The 18,203-nt window shown below is 24.1% G+C and overlaps 3 protein-coding genes across 18 annotated transcripts; 2 read left to right on the forward strand and 1 right to left on the reverse strand.

Moving 5' to 3' along the window:
• Positions 1 to 1,982: 1,982 nt before the first annotated feature.
• LOC126551590 (probable endoplasmic reticulum-Golgi intermediate compartment protein 3) lies at positions 1,983 to 3,152 on the forward strand. Its single transcript, XM_050205451.1, has 3 exons — positions 1,983 to 2,150; positions 2,358 to 2,452; positions 2,557 to 3,152. Exons 1-3 carry the CDS (start codon positions 2,055 to 2,057, stop codon positions 2,696 to 2,698), a joined length of 333 nt encoding a protein of 110 aa, XP_050061408.1. The 5' UTR covers positions 1,983 to 2,054; the 3' UTR covers positions 2,699 to 3,152.
• On the reverse strand, positions 3,093 to 7,907 carry LOC114123565 (nucleolar protein 10). Its single transcript, XM_027986583.2, is given in 15 exon segments — positions 3,093 to 3,316; positions 3,389 to 3,482; positions 3,552 to 3,847; positions 3,910 to 3,997; positions 4,146 to 4,309; positions 4,372 to 4,532; positions 4,607 to 4,751; positions 4,836 to 4,961; positions 5,027 to 5,249; positions 5,309 to 5,530; positions 5,659 to 5,795; positions 5,858 to 5,964; positions 5,967 to 6,071; positions 6,896 to 6,941; positions 7,729 to 7,907. Coding segments are annotated over 15 exon segments (2,112 nt in total). The 5' UTR covers positions 7,780 to 7,907; the 3' UTR covers positions 3,093 to 3,169.
• A 93-nt stretch (positions 7,908 to 8,000) lies between these two features.
• On the forward strand, positions 8,001 to 17,315 carry LOC114123566 (protein IWS1 homolog). Of its 16 annotated transcripts, none has more exons than XM_050205444.1 (13): positions 8,288 to 8,620; positions 8,792 to 8,844; positions 12,628 to 12,685; positions 13,229 to 13,362; positions 14,043 to 14,468; positions 14,543 to 14,655; positions 14,716 to 14,900; positions 15,293 to 15,443; positions 15,560 to 15,772; positions 15,832 to 15,994; positions 16,072 to 16,183; positions 16,632 to 16,749; positions 16,841 to 17,315. In XM_050205444.1, exons 3-13 carry the CDS (start codon positions 12,645 to 12,647, stop codon positions 16,961 to 16,963), a joined length of 1,779 nt encoding a protein of 592 aa, XP_050061401.1. In that variant the 5' UTR covers positions 8,288 to 8,620; positions 8,792 to 8,844; positions 12,628 to 12,644; the 3' UTR covers positions 16,964 to 17,315. The 16 variants fall into 16 exon arrangements, with proteins under 16 accessions (XP_027842386.1, XP_050061404.1, XP_027842392.1 ...); XM_050205445.1 differs by having other exon boundaries at positions 8,792 to 8,823; XM_027986585.2 differs by lacking the exons at positions 8,288 to 8,620; positions 8,792 to 8,844 and adding an exon at positions 8,001 to 8,134.
• The last annotated feature ends 888 nt before the right edge of the window (positions 17,316 to 18,203 follow it).

An 18,203-nucleotide genomic window follows, 5' to 3' on the forward strand; every position in this document is an offset into this window, starting at 1 on the left:
CCAACCAAATCTGATTATTGTAAAGCTAGGTTTACATGGATTTACTGATCATACTCTGTGAAAGTTAGAAATCATAATTTTATTTAAAAGTTTTGTTCAACCTAAGATAAGTAGAATTAAAAAATTTGATCGATTGATTAATGATTAAAAACTAAGTTAGGTATTGTTAATAAGTATTTATTTTGTTCAAAATTACAATAAGGTATAAATTATTAAAATGAACAATACTTTTGTTACTTATTATAACATTTTTTTCTTAGTTTAGTTTTTTATGTATCTAATGCATGCTACAACAACACATATTCATATATTTAAAATAGCTAATTGTTTAATAATTTAATATTTAAACATTAATAGTGATCAATAATTACACTATTTCTACATTCTGCTTATTAATTTTCCTATTAGTTATGTAGTCTTATTTTTAATATTCTAAATAAATGATATATTACTCAAGTCTTAACTTCTATATTCTAATTTAATACATTTTTAAAAAAAGTTTATGAACCTTACTGAGCAAGTTTATGTGGGACCCATAATAATTGATTTCTAATAATTGTGTGTATCATACGTTTATTACTTTAATAAATAATACTGAGCTGAGTTTGTTTAGTTGTACTTACTCTAGAGTATAAATTGCGTTTGTTAAAGTTTGAACTGTTTATATTTAAATTTAATTAGAGCTTATTTTATGTTCCTATTAAAAGACACTAATGGTGTTTTAATTTTAAATGGGTGCTCAAAATTTTTTGATTATTTTACTACTGGAAAACATGAATTAAACTTAATTATAAATAATTTGTGTCACATCTATTTCTAATTGATTTTTTTCTTTTTTTTTTATAATTTAAATATGAACTAATGTACCTATACAACAGTTTTCTGGTTTAGCTATTTATAAGAAAACCTAATTTTATAATTATATAATGCCATAAAATTATACCAACATATAATGCTTTCAGATTTAAAGCTAAGCACAGGTGGCTTCTTTATTTAACAACAAATTATAGATAAATAACAATTTTTAAATGTATTCGTTTTAGATTAGACTCTAGGTCAGTGGTTCCCAAACTTTTTCCTATCGCGGCACATTATTATTAGTTTTTATAAGTCATGGTACACTTTGGATAAATATTATCTACTTATCAAATAATATCGTTATTAGGTAATAATATAAAAAAAAGTTCAAGTTGTTGCGGCACACCCTTTGGGAAACACTGCTGTAGGTGGTTATATTATATTATATTAATAATATCATGAACTGTTTTTGATTCCAAGAGTAGTGATGATGTATGAGTACATGATGAATTGTCAATAAAATGCTTCAATTTTGAAAAATAGTGGTAGTTTTAAATTGGATTTAGTTTGTACTTTTAGAGATCATACTTAAAAAATCCTAGTTTTATTTTTATAATAAGGAAAACAATCAAAAAATTAAGGAAACACAAACATTTTTATGCAAATCTAATTTTTGACAAAAATGATTTCTTTTTTATATATAATTTAAAATTAAATAACTGTAGGTACTTGAAATAAATGTTCACTAAATGTTTAAATACATTTTCTATTAAAGATACAATTTTCAATATATTTCATTTATTACTAAGCTATTTTATAGGCATAGGAAATTTTCATTTTTTTTTTATGTTGATTAAAAATTAGTTATTGCAATAAGGAATAAGGATAGAAATGCTTGAAAATTTAACACAAATTTCCTTAATTTCTAAATTAAAAAATTATTTAAAATCTATTGTAACAATATTTTTTTACAAGTATTTAAAGTTAAATTGTTATCAAAATTAATAAACCTTTTTTGTTTTTATGCCTTATCCTAAAAATTTAATATAGTTTCTGTAACTTATAAATTTACCAGTTAACTTGAATCTCTAATCATTGCTTTTGAGTAATAAGTAATACATTTTTGTTAATCCCATAGATGTGTTTTCAAATATTAATATACTTCTAAACTTTTTTAAAATAATATTTAATTTATTAAATTAATAAAATTAATCTTAATTTTAGTATTTTTGTTTTTATCATTTTTAGGAGCAGTTATGTTTCAGTATTATTTAAAAATTGTTCCAACTCTTTATCAAAGAAGAGACCTATCAACATTGTCTACTAACCAGTTCTCAGTGACCAAACACAAGGTATAAATTTTTATTTTTTATTGTATTGAATATTACGTAAAAATACAATTTAAATCTCCTTGGATGGATGTTTTGGAAAATAAAATGTATTTAGTTTTGTAATGTTATTTTCATTTGCAAGAATCTTATATTATAAATAAGAGAATAAAACATGATTTCAAACTAATTATTTTAGGTTATAATACTATCATTTGTATAATTCTATAGGTCCTGGCATTCGATAAAGGTCCATCAGGTGCTCCTGGAATATTTTTTAGTTATGAATTTTCACCAATTATGATCAAGTTAACTGAAAAACCAAGGTATATTTAAAATTAGAATACATATATTAAGTTTACTTGATTTGTTTTGTACATATTTTATTATTATTGAATAATGTGTTAACTATTTGTTTTCTTTGATTCAGGTTATTAGGTCATTTGTTCACCCAGTTTTTATGCAATATCAGTGGAGTTTTTATTTGTTTTTGGATCATTGATATATTTATGTACAAAGTATCCAAGGTATATAATATACGCAAGAAACAATTACCTAATTCTAATGATTAAAATGTATTGTTATCTGTTATATCAGTGGCGTATTTTTTGATATTTATGTGTTTTAATAATAGTCAATTTCTTGATTTTTGAATATAATGTAATTAAATTATAATATAAAATAGACACAATGGAAAGGTGAAAGTTTTTTTTAAAGGATACATTTTTGACAATTTTCATAAATTGTAATTATCTATTACACTTTAAAATACTTCTAGTAAGTATCTTATACTATATTGTCAACTGTACACCATAATTGTAACCTGGGCTCACTCCTGTTTATCTTCAATAAATAAATAAATAAATGATTAACAATTGAGGAATTATATTTTTCAACAAAATATATTTCAAATACAAATATAAATATCTAGCCAAAATATGCCACTGATAAAAGTAATAAAATAAATTATTGTATTCAAGTATATTTAATAAAAAAAATTCAAAAAACATAATGATGTACAATTTATTTGTCATAAAATGACATTATTTTCTTTTTTTATGAAAAGTTTTGTTTTTAGGACCAGCATAAAACTTAGGCTTGCGTAAGTTTTTAGGACCCTTTCTAATTACACTTAGTCTTTCTTTTTTGTGTTTTTCTGCTTCTATGTCAGCTTTCTTGTATTTTTTTTCCTATAATAACAGAGAAATATGTTAACATACAATAAAGTATAACAATTAATACTTTTTTTTATATATATATACTTTTTGTGTTGAAAATGTTAACTGTCGATTACCACTTGATAACATTTTGACAGAATCGAAATTTTCTAAATTCATTCTTTCACCCAATGTTGCACTAATATAAAATAAAAATTATTTAATTTAAATATAAGTAATAATTGTTATAATTTATTAGACGTGTTACCTTGAGTTCTGATTAGAATTTAATCTACTACTATTTGAACCAAAAAATTCTTCTCCCTCTTTAATCTCATAGAATTTCGGTGGTTTGATTGCAGTTTCACTTTGTACAGTTAAATCATCACTATCCTCGTCATTACTATCTTTTTCAGATTTATTACGTTCTTCACGCTCAGTTGCTATTCTTCTTCTTTTAGCTGATCTATATTCAGCCTGTAATTCTTTAGCCCATTTTTGGTCATCGTCTGAACTATATTCATCACTACTTTCTTCTGAACTAGGTTTTCCCTCTATTTCATCCTGCAAAAGGTTTTTATTAGTATTTTGCAAGCGTTACAGTAAGTAAAATTAAAAGAGTATACTTCAATTGGATCAAATTGTTTTTGAATTTGTGATTCAAGTTCTTTTTGTTTAGATTTATCTAAACGTTTCAAAACTGGATTCAATAATCTATAAATTTGAAGATAATAATGTATAAAAAGATAATTGTATAATTTCATGTGTAACTGAAGTTAATAGAGTTAAATTTGTAATCAATATATTATAAAATAATATATTGCTTTTTTACAAATTAACAATAGTGAAAATATAAAATTACTTGTATTCTTCAGCGTTTGTATCAACTTGGAAAGCTGGGTTTTCAAATAATGCTTTAAACCTATCATCTTTTAATAAATTAGTCGTATTTTTTTTATTTTTTTTCCCTTCTTTTTCATCATTAATTAATTTCAAAGCAAGTTCTTTGTTAACAGGAGGTAATTTCTGAAAATAATTTAATAATGTCATTATTTGAAGTTTAATTATTATATTTATAATTATTATACTTGAACTTGGACACGATTAGTTCTTTCAGATTCAATTTTTTCTCTAATTTTTTTCCTACGATATTCTTCATAAGCAAATGGTTCTGCAACTGATTTAGCTTTTCTGTACAGTCTAATATCCACAAAATATCCGTGCATATATGCTTTTAACAAGTTTGTTCCTGGAAAAAATCAATATATTTTTGATGTTTGTATTTCATTATATATAATTCAACAAAATTAAAAATTTATTTACCTATTAAATGTGATAAGCCAAGTTCTTCTAGTTCATTTCGAGTTACAAATTTGTAATCATCGTAGACAGTTTCTTTTTTAGTTTCCTCTAACTCTTCAACTAAAGCATCTAAAAATCCACACCATCTTGGAGCTGGCCCTAAGCTCTAAACATGCATAAATACAAAATACATTTTTTTGTCAAGTAATAAGTAATTACTTAAAAATTTAAAATGTATATAAAAACAAACCGGTATGTAGTGTGTTTGAATTTTTGTATTTTCATTAGCAATAAACATCATTCCGGTTTGTGGAATAACACAGAGATTATTAAATTGAGTTTCATTACCAGATTCAAGAGCAGCAAATAATTTACCCTGTATAATCAGATATTTAAAATAAATTTATAAAATTTAATTATTTATTTATTAACAATACTCACAGTATCCTTATTCCATATTTTCACTGAAGATGAGTCCATAGACAATACATTTTCATCTTGGAATGCAATATCCCTTATGGGTAATCCAAACAAATGATCCTTAACCCTAAATGGTTTATTTGAACGCAAGTCGTATAAAAGTACTTGGCCTGTAGCAGTCCCAACACCTAGTGTCAAAGCATTTTCAAATTCCAATGCAGTTATAGATGGAAAACCGTCGGTACTAAAATTTAAGAGTTTACAGTTATTTAATTGAATTTAAAAAATTATCATTTAGCTTACGCAATATTTGTCTCATTTGTAACTGAGCTTAGAGCGCAATCTAGAACTCCTATACTGACATGAGCTCTAGGATCCCATGCTTCAACTTTTCCTTCCTTAGTGCCAGTTAAAAGCATATTATGAACAGGGTTTATAGCTAATTTGTTTATTTCATCTCCAGCACTAGATACAAAAGGGTTCAAAAATTGCCCTCTGTCTAAATTTAATCTATAAATATCTGGGCTGGAAACAAATAAATAAAACGTATTATTTGAAATTTAGTTATAAGTATAAATGGTATTTATTATGACAAACATTCTAATTTTTAGTTTAAATATTCATATTTTTAATGTTTTTAAGTTATTATTTACCTATTTCCTCCAATATATAAGTCACATGTTGGGAAATGATATTTCATATCTTGGCCAAATTTTGGAATGCGTAATCTATAATATCGTCCTTCTTGAGAATGAAATTCAACATAACGGTCACATTGTAGGATCACAAACTTAAAATTAAATTAAAACAATTAAATATATGCATATAATGACATTATAATAATGTATTTACTTTGCTATAATCATTTGAGAGTATTTCAAAAGTAACAGCTTCAGAATCAAAACACCTTTCAAACTTCATGGCTAAATTATTGACATCAAAACACTTAATTCTGGGTTATAAATACCAGTAGCCAAAATGTATTGTCCATCAGGCGTTACTTTTACTGTGGTACTAAGACCAGGCATATCAAAATCTTGCAATAACTCAATTCGTCTTTTTAATTCTAAAAAAAAAAAAATTAAATTATACAAATAAATCAAAAATAATATTAATTAAAATATCAACATAATGAAAAATAGATAAATAAAAATATTGAATTCATACTGTGAAACCATTTTAGGGGTAAAAATTAAAATTTATGATAACATTTAATAATATACTATTAATTATATATTTTAGATAGGAGCTTTTTAGTTGTAATCAAATTTGTTTATAAAAATTTTAGATTAACATAAATTTCATTATACATTAAGAGTAAGATAAGTCAATTAGTCTTTATTCTTTTGTAGATCAGTAGGTTTTCAACTAATGGGTCCTGATATACTTTTAATTATATATTTATAGTATATATAATGTAAAAAAACAAAAATGTATTTTATTATATTAAATAAAAAATAAAATGAACATAAATAAACAAATTAGATTTTATTTTAATCTAGTTAACATAATTAACCTAACCTAACTTAAATGGATTGCAAGTTCAATAAAGTTGAAGACTATTTATTTCGATAACTTGAAATTTTAGTACAGTTCACACTGGTAAAATGATCAAATATGAAATAATTGGATTATGCTTCGAGTATTTTGGTAAGCCATTCAAATATAGGTTATAAATAATATAATTAATATAGGTACGATGATTAAATTGATAAAATGTTCAGAATAATCATTATAAATATTTATAAATAATGTTTTGGAAAAATTTCTAGGACTCTAAAACTTTTTTTGTAATGTTGTTATGATTTTGGTAATAGTAATGTATATTGAAGTGTGAATTTTCTTATATAAGATAATTTAAAGATATTAACCAAGATATAGGTAACTTACCAGGATTCTTTTTTAATAATGTTCTTCTTTTTCTTTCTGAAAGCCACTATAAAAAAAATGTAAAATTAATACTATAGGTATTAATTAAAATTAGGTTAAAATATTTATTATATCAGATGAAAATGTATTTTTCAATTTTAAAATAACATTTTATTTTAAATATTTTTCATAATTTACATTTATTATATTATAATAATAAATGATATATAGATACAAATAAATATGTATGAATATGTAAAATACTTAGGGCAACATTTTGAAAAAAATAGTTTTTTGCATAAAGAGTCAGAGAGAGCTTAAGTATAAAAAATGTGTGTGTTAGAGTTTGTATCTGACGCTCAATATTGATGTGTTAACATCTATTATGGGCTCGTCATTTTCTTTGGCGCTGTGTAGCACTCTCTGGATATATAATATAATATTGTAATAAATTATTGGTGGGCAACCATGGTAACCATTAAACTTTCGTTACAATTTTTTGTGACATCAAATTTAAACCAATTCACTCTAGACCCATTTGGGGGGGGGGGGCATAAAGATGTTAACACATCAATTATGAATAAAAAATAATTCAGTTTCAACAGTATTTTAATGAATTAATTTTTATTGTAATTTGATGTAGGTAGACAAAACTACACAGTAGAACTTTTTTATAATAAATTAACATTTAACAATGATAATTCTTGAAAAGATATTACTGAATAAAAATATAAGTAGTTACATGCTTCTAATTCATAACTGATGAGTTAAACGAATACGTGTAGAGTAATTAATACAATATCAATACAATACGCTTGTTTACAAATAAATATATTTCGTTACGGATAACTCACTTCTGGCAATGACTTTCCACAACTCAGATTGTAAATTAATGGACTGTCCATCGCTTAAGGCTATTACTCTTTTGGATAATATAATGTTATAAAGACCAAATTTCGTACGACTTCCAATACATTTTTGACATCTCAATACTTACAACTAACAATAAACAACGAGCACATGGCAATGTGCGTGTTATCACTTATCAACTTGTATCGATTATTATCACAGACTAAGATATCATATTCGTGATTATTATGCATCATTGATAACAGATCATCATTATTCTCTATCTGGCATCTATTACACCCATGTTCAATATCGTATATTCGTAATTATATCCCATAATATCTGTGCGACTGCGCTGCACCAAAAAATATCTAAGCCCGGAAATCCTCTTCCAAGAGTGTGAGCCCCAAGGTAAGCAATTAATAATACTTAAATATTAAATATTGAATTTATTTTCAAAAAAATAATTTTTTCCTCGATCTAATATCTTAAATACTAAAAATAATAATTAATTACGATTCTTGACAAACTTAAGAGTCGCTATTGTCAGGAACTTTACGTATTATCGATTTAGTAACGAATCAATTTCTGTTTATTATTATCGTACAAAACGTAGTTCGTCAATGTGCGCAGTAGCACAATCTGCAAACACTGCCACAAACGAGCCTCCACTTCCGGACGACAATATTGTTGTAATGTTGTCTATCTTCATAGAAATTTGATGGTGTTCGTGTCAATAATATAAAGCCAATTGCTTTATAGCTTTATTCACTGGAATATTGTAAATTTCTTATTGTTTTCATTATTTTCTTCGCTGTGCGTCATTTAATAAAACAATAATTGCGATAAACTATCAACAAAAACCCAGTATTCTTGTCTAGGCAAAAACCTACTTAGGTAGTTATTGTTTTGGCTTATTATTAGTGTTTAGTGATAAATTAACTTTTTAAATAACGTTGACGTATTTATTTTACATTTTGCGCTTTAATGATATTGTCCTATTTGATTTTTTTTTTTTATTATTATTATTGAAATAACCAATTCATTGTTGTTTCTTGTGCTAAAAAGATAAATCGGAACTCTTTTCAAGTCGATTAGCGGTTAGTATATATTTTCAAAATGTAAGTATTTTTGATAGTATTTGATTAAACAAATATGTTTGGATTGTTATAATTTAATGATTTGTTGCATTATTAATGTTTATTTGTTTGTATCTTATAAAAGTAATCCTTAAGTATTATAGTAGACAATTAAGATATAATATATTTAATTAGGTATTAACCTTTTAAAAACAATATTTGTACAAGTAAAACAGTATTTGGTACTTGTGCGTTATCGCGACTATCGCGGATCACTTATGCGTTATCGCGACTACCACATATTAGGGGTTATAGTGACGCCGTGTTCCACTCTAATCTTCTATTTTATAAGTGAATTTTATTTATAATTTTATTAGGCATAATTAAAGGCTAGCGTTGCCACTAGATCGCTCGGACATTCAAAACAAAAAAAAATCCCTCGATTTGCTATGCAACACCACCTAAGGTAGGTTACAGGGTTAAAAAGCGATGTCCATAACTTTGCTAACAACATTTTCAATAAATACTCTGACATTAGCTTTGGGTAATTGTTTATTATTATAAACGTATTAAAAAGATGTGTATTACACGTCACACATTCGACATCAAGGTAGTCGCGATAACGCACAAGTACCCAGTATTTAAATGAATTTTGAATAGTATTTTTACCTATCTCCAAATCATAACTGAGACTAGTGGCAAGTAATAACTACAGTCACAGTATCCATGTAATAATAATAATTATTAAATGACTATATAACTATATAATATAGATAACATTATCTATATCTAACTGTTTCGACAAAAAATCGTTTTCAGCCTTAAAAAGAGTCAAGAACTATTTGTGATCTACTCTTCCAAAAGAAAAATTAAATTCATTTGCTATTCTTAATACTGAAAATATTTTACTTGAATCTATGTTCTGGGATGAATGTATTGACCAATTCGCTAAACAGAAATCAAGAAAAGCATTTTTATAAAAATATTATATATACCTAACAGAAATAAAATAATTTACTTACATAATAAATCCTAGTATTTTATATAATCATTTTAATTCATTAATTCAGTTTTAATTTGAATCAAAATTTTTATTTAAATAAATGTATTTACATTAATTTTATTGAAACATTTATATTGTTTATTGTTTGTATAGTAATATTAAAAAGATTGTTAACATGTATTTTATTTCAGTATATTTCTTATATAATTTAATAAATACCAAATTATACTAAAACAATTTTATGTTTATAAAAAAATAGTTCCTAATTTCGGGGCGCAAAATGTTTTAATTTGATCCTGCAGTTGCACAGAATATAATGGTAGCCATAAAACGTGTGTAGTGTTGTCAGTTATCACTACAGTAATTCATATTGTTCAGCACTCAAGGCAATGTTGAAAATAGTTTTCTCAGTTTATAGTTGTGAAATAAGTTTAATAGGTCATGACGTATGGTAATATTAATATATTAGGTTTTTTTAATTTTTAAGGTAATTACATTTTTTCTTCCCAAACTTTATAACATTTTGAAACAAATCCTTCACTCTCTTTAAAACAACTATCTATGTTATAGTTTTTATTATTAAATTCTGAGAATAATTTTATGACTAAAATGGTTAATTCTTTATATACTACATTTTTGTATATGATATTTTTGTTGTTTTTAACTGCATTAATTATATCATTGATAACTATATATTATAATCAATGATTATATTAATATCAATAATCAATACTTTAATAATTATCATAAAAATAATATAAGTAGTACTTGTTATTTATGCAACAGAAAAACTTAAGAACTAAATTTGTTGTAGGTAGGTATGTGATATGTTTGTGTTAGGTGGATTACATTGCTTATGTTTTTTATTGTGGAATTTCATTTCATTCATCAATAAATCTAATCAAATAAATAATGCTTTTAATTATTTTAATTTGATGATAAAAACTTTATTATTTTAGTGTGTGCATTATTATTAGTGCTTCTATTATATTATCTATTATTAGGGCTGAGGATTTTTAGTACTTATAAACCTTATTATAGGTCTAGATTTATGCATATAAAAATAAATAATATGTATCCAAATGTGTTATAAATTTGAAATTTTCTCAAAATATCTATTTCATATATATGGTCTTTTGGTCTAAATATATGTATAGTGTTATCTTAAATTGTAATCGGACTGTAAATATAAAAATAAATAATTCTTTGTTTGTCATCTCTAAATTCAAAAACTTACTAAATCATTTCAATAAAATGTATATATGTAAATAGATTTCTTGAGATTCTTAGTGTTTATAGTCTTTTTTACTACAATATGTTGGTTAACAAATTAATTTAGTTTTGGCTCTCATAAATTTGAATACTATTTTTTGTTTATTTAAATGGTGCCATTGGTTACATCATATACATAATTATTATAACTAATAGAAATATGGTATATAATAATGTTTATGAATATTTTATGAAAAAACAATATTATAAAATTAATTATTTATGAACATAATTAAAATGATTACTTCTATGATTTGTTATTTAATTTTGATGGAAAAATTTAAAAGTGAATAACAATTTTGGCTTTATGTCAGAATTTAAGCATTTGTCTCCATTTTTTCTATGCTTACATAAATATTTTAATACCTATCCAGAATTATTAAGTGGAAAATCATTCAAATAATCATAGGTAAAGTCGGATAATTTAATAATATTTGTGTTTAGAAAAATTTTAAAATGTAGCTAAAGTTAAAAAATATTGTATTTGTTTATAGGTATATCAAGGCTTACAAGTTCATGCTCTAAAAATACCTAAATAAGTATTCACTTTTGCACTAAAAATTGGCATAATAAGTGTTAAATTATGACGTAAAATTTAAAAAATATGCATTTAAATGCATTAAAAATTAAAAATTATGTATTAAAAAATGCAGTTAAAAAAAAGAAGAAATCATAAGTAATATTTGAATATTTATTATTGATATTGATGAGTTTAATGCAACATGTCACATAACTACTGAAGTAGTCTAGACGTGAGAATAGACCATTGTAAAAGTATCAAAAAATAAAACATTTAACATGTTTTCCACTAATTGCTTATGCGGACACACTCGATACACTGAATAACCTAATGACTACTGCATTATTTTTAATAATTTTATGTTGCAACAATTCTCATATTATATATTTTTATATAGTGTAAAAATATAAATCTTTGTATTTTTCATCAAATTTTGTCAAAAAATATGCTAAATATGCCCGTTGAAATAAAAAAAAAAAAAATATATATATATATAAATATACCAATCAATCAAAAATAATTTAATTATTCAAAATACAACTTCACGTAATTAACTATAGTACTTCAAAATGGATTTTTATGTCATCTAGTATTAAATACAACTTAGCAAGATTGATATGTAAATAGACAAACTTTCAAGCCATGGGTATAACTGTAATAATTTATAATTAACAACAAAATAATAAATAATATTAAATTACATTATATTTGTTAAAAAATTATATAAGTTATTGAAATTGATTTAATTAAATATGATCTTACTTCTGCTTCAATTTTTATCTGAATTGTAGATTAAATAGTAAATCGTTTAATTTTGAATACTTATGTTATAACTAAAACCTAAATTTAATATATTTGCGTATACATATTTGAAATTAACTCATACTATATTGAATCTGGTTTTTATTTAATTAAACCTTATTTATAAATAACTACATGTTTACTGATGATAAAGTTTTGATTCATAGCATGTTAATTTAATTAGTTTTTAGTTACAATAGTAAACAAATTAATTAAGTTTTACTTTCAGTTTGGACAGTTTTTAAAATGAGACACGTATACCCACATTCCATGTCAAATAATTCAGTGTAAGTAATTAATAAATAAAAATAATTTTTGATTATTTTTCGTACATTTATATTTTCAAATTCTATGAAATAGAAATAAATAATAATACGAAATGTACCTATTGACTTTTGTTACTTTAAAAGTATTGATATTAAGATATAAAATACATAGATAAAATAGTGCAACAAAAAAAAGAAAACTGCTAATAAATGTAATTAACTAAGTATATAATAATTTTTATTCAAAACTAGTTATTTTCCAACTATAATTATTATGATTATTAAAAATTAGATGGTTAGACTGTTCAAAAATATTGACTGGAATAAAAGTAATTCAGTATTTATTTATTACATAATTTGTTAGTTTTATCTGTTATACTATATATATTATATAATATTTATTATTACCAAGATAGAATCATGATTACAAACTTATTTTATTTATTTTGGTTTGTAACTGCATCATAATTGTATATATAATTATTTAAAGTTAAACAATTTGTTAGAATAAAATATAGTTTTTGCTATTACTGTATTCCCAGTAAACTTGATGGTTGATTTCAGAAGCAGAAGTCAAAATATGAGTTCACAGTCAGTTGAAACAGAGTCTGATGTTACTGAAACTAATGATAGTGATACTGCTGATTCATATCAAATTGTTTCAAGTACTACTGACGATGTATTGTTAAAAAATAAAGGTAATTTTATTGGTTCATTATACTTTGTTTTTTAATATTTATTTTTAAGATTAATAACTTAAGATTTACATAACCAGTGTAAATTGAAATGTAAAATTTAAAAAAGAATATCATTATTGAAGTTGGTTGGTGTAAAATTATTAAATTTTCCTTAAACCTAAATAAATCTGGTTGTGTCATTTTTTCATAACAAATAATTAAATCAGTTACTTAATTCATATGTCTATATCTATATTATATTACTATACATGATTGTAACAGATAATCTTTCCAATAAAACTATAAATTAGTTAAAAATGACTTAAAAGATGTGTATTTTTGTGAGCTAAAATGTATTTCAATTAAGTGTTAATTCTCTTCAAATTTTGGCGAAGCTCAGTCTTAATTTCCTTACCCTTAAACCTGCTAATTTGAAGTGAAATTAGAATAGAAAGACTAATATTATATTTTATTATTTTTTATATTTAGACATTTATAGCCCCTCATTATTAGAAATAAATTTGTGGATACGTGTTAGTTGATATTTATCGTAGATAATATATAAAAGTATGTATCGTTACAAAGTGTGAAAACACAGTAATACCCTCGGTAATACCACTCTGATATTCTAATATTGCTTTTAATGGGTTTGACTATTTTTTTATACATATTTTATTGTGATATACTTCATTTATTTTTAGAAACATTAAATTCTTCTGAAGTATCTATTTCATCTACTGACGATAGCAATGTTAATACATCAAATGATGCGAAAGCAGTTGAGCGTAAATCCAGATCTAGATCTCGGTCTTCAAATGACTCTTCGGGCTCGGAATCAGATTCTTCTTTACATTCAGCTTCTGGATCCGGTACAAGGAAATCTAAATTTCGATCAAGAAATATGTTGCAAAGTCAATCAAGATCAAAGTCAAAATCTCGTTCAAGATCTAAGTCAAAATCTCGTTCAAGATCTAAATCTAGATCTTCTTCAGTATCGTCAGTGGGTTCTCATTCATCTTTTAAAAAAAGTAAAATAAAACGTAAAATTGTATCTGATTCGGAAGATGACGATGTTCCACATAACCTAGTTGAAATCGATTCTGATGATGGCCGAGATCACCGTCAAGGTAATAATTTTATATATATACACAATACACAATACATATATTATAGATATTTATTTTATAACCAATGTTTTTAGAACTAGAGGATAACATAGTAGAGAAAAAAAAATTTAAAAAGGTTAAAATTATGTCAGATTCTGAATCTGAGGAAGATGATGATGCCAACAATGTACCCATTAAGAGTCCAGTTGTTAGTATTACAATTTAAATCAAATGTCTATTTTTATTAATTTATTTTTTAATTGTGTAGGTTCGTGAGGAACACGCTGTATCTGATGATGAATTGGCTTTAGATGTGTTACCAGAATTAACAGATGATTCCGATAATGAAGATGATCCAAGTGCAGTAATTGGCACAAGCCCTAGCAAAAGTAGTGCTACTAATAAAAACGAAGAGGATCTTGATGATCCTGATGAACGCGATAATCATAATAGGTAATAACTCAGTTTGAGTCTGAAACACTTCTTCATTTTGAACATTATTGTTTTATTTTTAATGTTAGTTGAATTATTGTGAAATTGGTTTGAGTATTTATATATTTTGCTAGGGTTGCATAAAAAATTATTTTTTTAATGGTTAAATAAGATTAAGTAAAGCAATTATGGGACACTAAATCATGCTTAAGGGACCATTACCTTACTATTGATTTATTAAATGAAATGTTATTTATGCAACTCAGCTAGTTTCTATAAGTGTATTTAGCATTAAATTTAAATCAAAAGTATAATTTATTTAGTTTTCAAATTGATTAATTTCATAAGTAACCTAATCTAATGAATTTATTTTTCTAAATATATTATAATATAAATTGTATATTTTTATGCAGTGATAATAATCCAGCATCAGATTTTGAACTTATGATGATGCGTAAAAAAGAAGAACAATCAATGAAACGTCGCAGGAAGGATATAGATATTATAAATGATAATGATGATATTATTGCTGGATTAATTAGTGATATGAAAAATGCTGCTGAAGTAATTATCTAAATAATTAAAAAATCTTGTCTTAGAAAAATGATTTAAAATTGTTTTGATATAGGTAGTTGTAAACTATTTATTTTACTAAAACATTTTTCTTATTAATTTTTTAGTGTGATCGACAATTAAACAAAGAAGGAAAACCTGCGATTAACAAAATTACAATGTTGCCAAAGTGTTTATCTCAATTAAAGAAACACAATTTGATGTTAGCTTTTATTGAGCACAATGTATTAAATGTTTTTACTGATTGGCTAGCTCCTATGCCAGATAGAAGTTTGCCTTCTTTGCAAGTCCGCGAGTCATTAATAAAACTTTTAGCTGATGTAAATCTAAAGTAACAAAGTTCTATGAGTATATATTATTTATTTATTTATTTTTATAGTATCCTCCAATTGAACAATCTACTCTCAAGTATTCTGGTATTGGTAAGGCTGTCATGTATTTGTACAGACACCCAAAAGAAACTAAAGAAAATAGAGAACGTGCTGGTCGTCTTATAAATGAATGGGCTCGTCCAATTTTTAATTTGTCAACAGATTTTAAAGGTTAATTGAAAGTAGTATATTATGTACATTCATTTAAATTGTACTTTTAAAATAAACTTAAATTATTTAATTCAAAGCAATGTCCAAAGAAGAAAGGGAAGAACGAGATCTGGAACAAATGCCTAGGCGGAAGCGTACAAGTGTAGATGATAACAAACACGATGATGATGATGACGATGACGATGATGGGTAACTCCATCATTTTTTCAAACTTACATTCTATTGAATAATTTTTTGAATACTCATTAACTTAACCATAGTCATTTAAATAAAAAGTTCAAACTAACCCTAAAAAGTATCCCACATCTTATCAAATCTGTACATAATAGTTCTCATAATTATTGCTAAGGAGAAAGTGATTTTTAAAATTATATTTATGAGGTGTTAAAATGTGGAGTAAGTTAGTAGTAATTAAGGTAGTCACAAAATTTCCTGAATAACATTATAGTATTAATAATTTTGTAAAATTGTCTCTATAAACTTAACAAGACTGATGTGATAGGTCAAAAATGAACTATATTATGTATTAATCATTCCATTTAAAAAATGGTTTTAAAATTAGATCATATTATTTTATCAAGTTAGAAAACTGCATTTTTATTTACTAATATTTTAACTATTATGTTTTTAAATTTAGTCCAAAAACATTAAAACCAGGTGACAAAGGTTGGATTGCCAGAGCCCGTGTACCTACTCCATCAAATAAGGATTATGTGGTTAGACCAAAGTCAATAACAGATGCTGATATTTCAAGGGTAATTTTGTTTATACTAATTTGAGTTATTATATTTAAATAATTATATAAAATTTATAACTAATCCATTGGATGAAATTTGAAATGTGTAGGCTGTAAAGCGACCAATGAACCGTTTTGAAAAGCATTTAAAGAATTATATGGATAGCAAGAGAAATAATCAATCTAAACGTGCAGTTCCAATATCAATAGAAGGAAGAAAAATGGGGTTGTAAATGTTTTTATATTGTAACTATGCTTATTTTTAAGTCATTGTAAAAACTTCGTTTGATTATTAGTATATTTTCATTTTTCATTTATTTAGTACTTAATTCAATAAGTTTATTAACTATAAAACAAATATTAGTTATAAGTACTTAATTTAGTATACATTTGTATTAGTATATTTATAATTATCTCATAAAATTAATTACATTTAACATTTTAATGTATTTAAAGTTCTATAATAACATAGGCTATAATTATAAGTTTTACATTAGGTTAATCATTATGAATACCGTCAAGATATAAATTTGGTTTAATTGTAGTCGGACAAAATAAAATATCAAACAAAAAAGTACTTTTAAATTGAATTTGTGTTGTTCAATCTTAGTTTTATTTGTATAAGAAAAAGTCTAGGTTTATACTATATAATTATAATTTTAAATAATGCTAAATGTAGTCTTAAGTACGTGGATGTACAATTTTAAATTGTTTTATCCAATAGAAAGAAGTGAAGTAATTAAGAAAATTAAATATTAGGATATAAACGTCATGTAAGGGTTAATTATCTTTCTCAGCTTACAGAATTCGTAATTTATGAAATATTTTTAGTGTAGGTATCAATAATATATTTTGGTTTCATTCAGAATTAAAACAATACTATTTATTATTATAAGCATTATACATCGGTAACTAGTAAAGTGGTACTAGTACAATCTATACAAATACATTTTTAGGATAACAAGTAAATAATAATAATATATAAGTATTAAAATAGCTAAATTAAAAAAATAAAATTCAACTATAAGCTTTAATTTTTAATAATTTATTTTTATAAATAATATTTAGTAACAAGGTTAGATAATAATCATATAAAAAGATTATAGATAATTAAATATATGTTGATCCTATTATTGTTTAGGATAAGAGTGAGTTAAATGATTTATTTAATGATATCTTGATAATCATGAACATAATATATTCTAGTTGTACAGTTAACATTTAAAAAAAGCATTTGTTTATTTGACAAATTAAACAATATTCAATATAATAGATATACAAACATTGTATAAAATTCTAAAATATTTTTCAACCAACAATAAAACTGTATGTACTGTATGTTTTTAAGAGATTTTAAATTTATTATTGTGCAATAAAATATTCAGACATTTAATACTTATATTGCAAACATTAATTACAAGCATTACAAAAGAAATTAAAAGAAAATTATGCATAAAATGAAATCAATGTTAT

This window comes from Aphis gossypii, chromosome X, assembly GCF_020184175.1.
Source record: "Aphis gossypii isolate Hap1 chromosome X, ASM2018417v2, whole genome shotgun sequence".
NCBI lineage: Eukaryota > Metazoa > Arthropoda > Insecta > Hemiptera > Aphididae > Aphis > Aphis gossypii.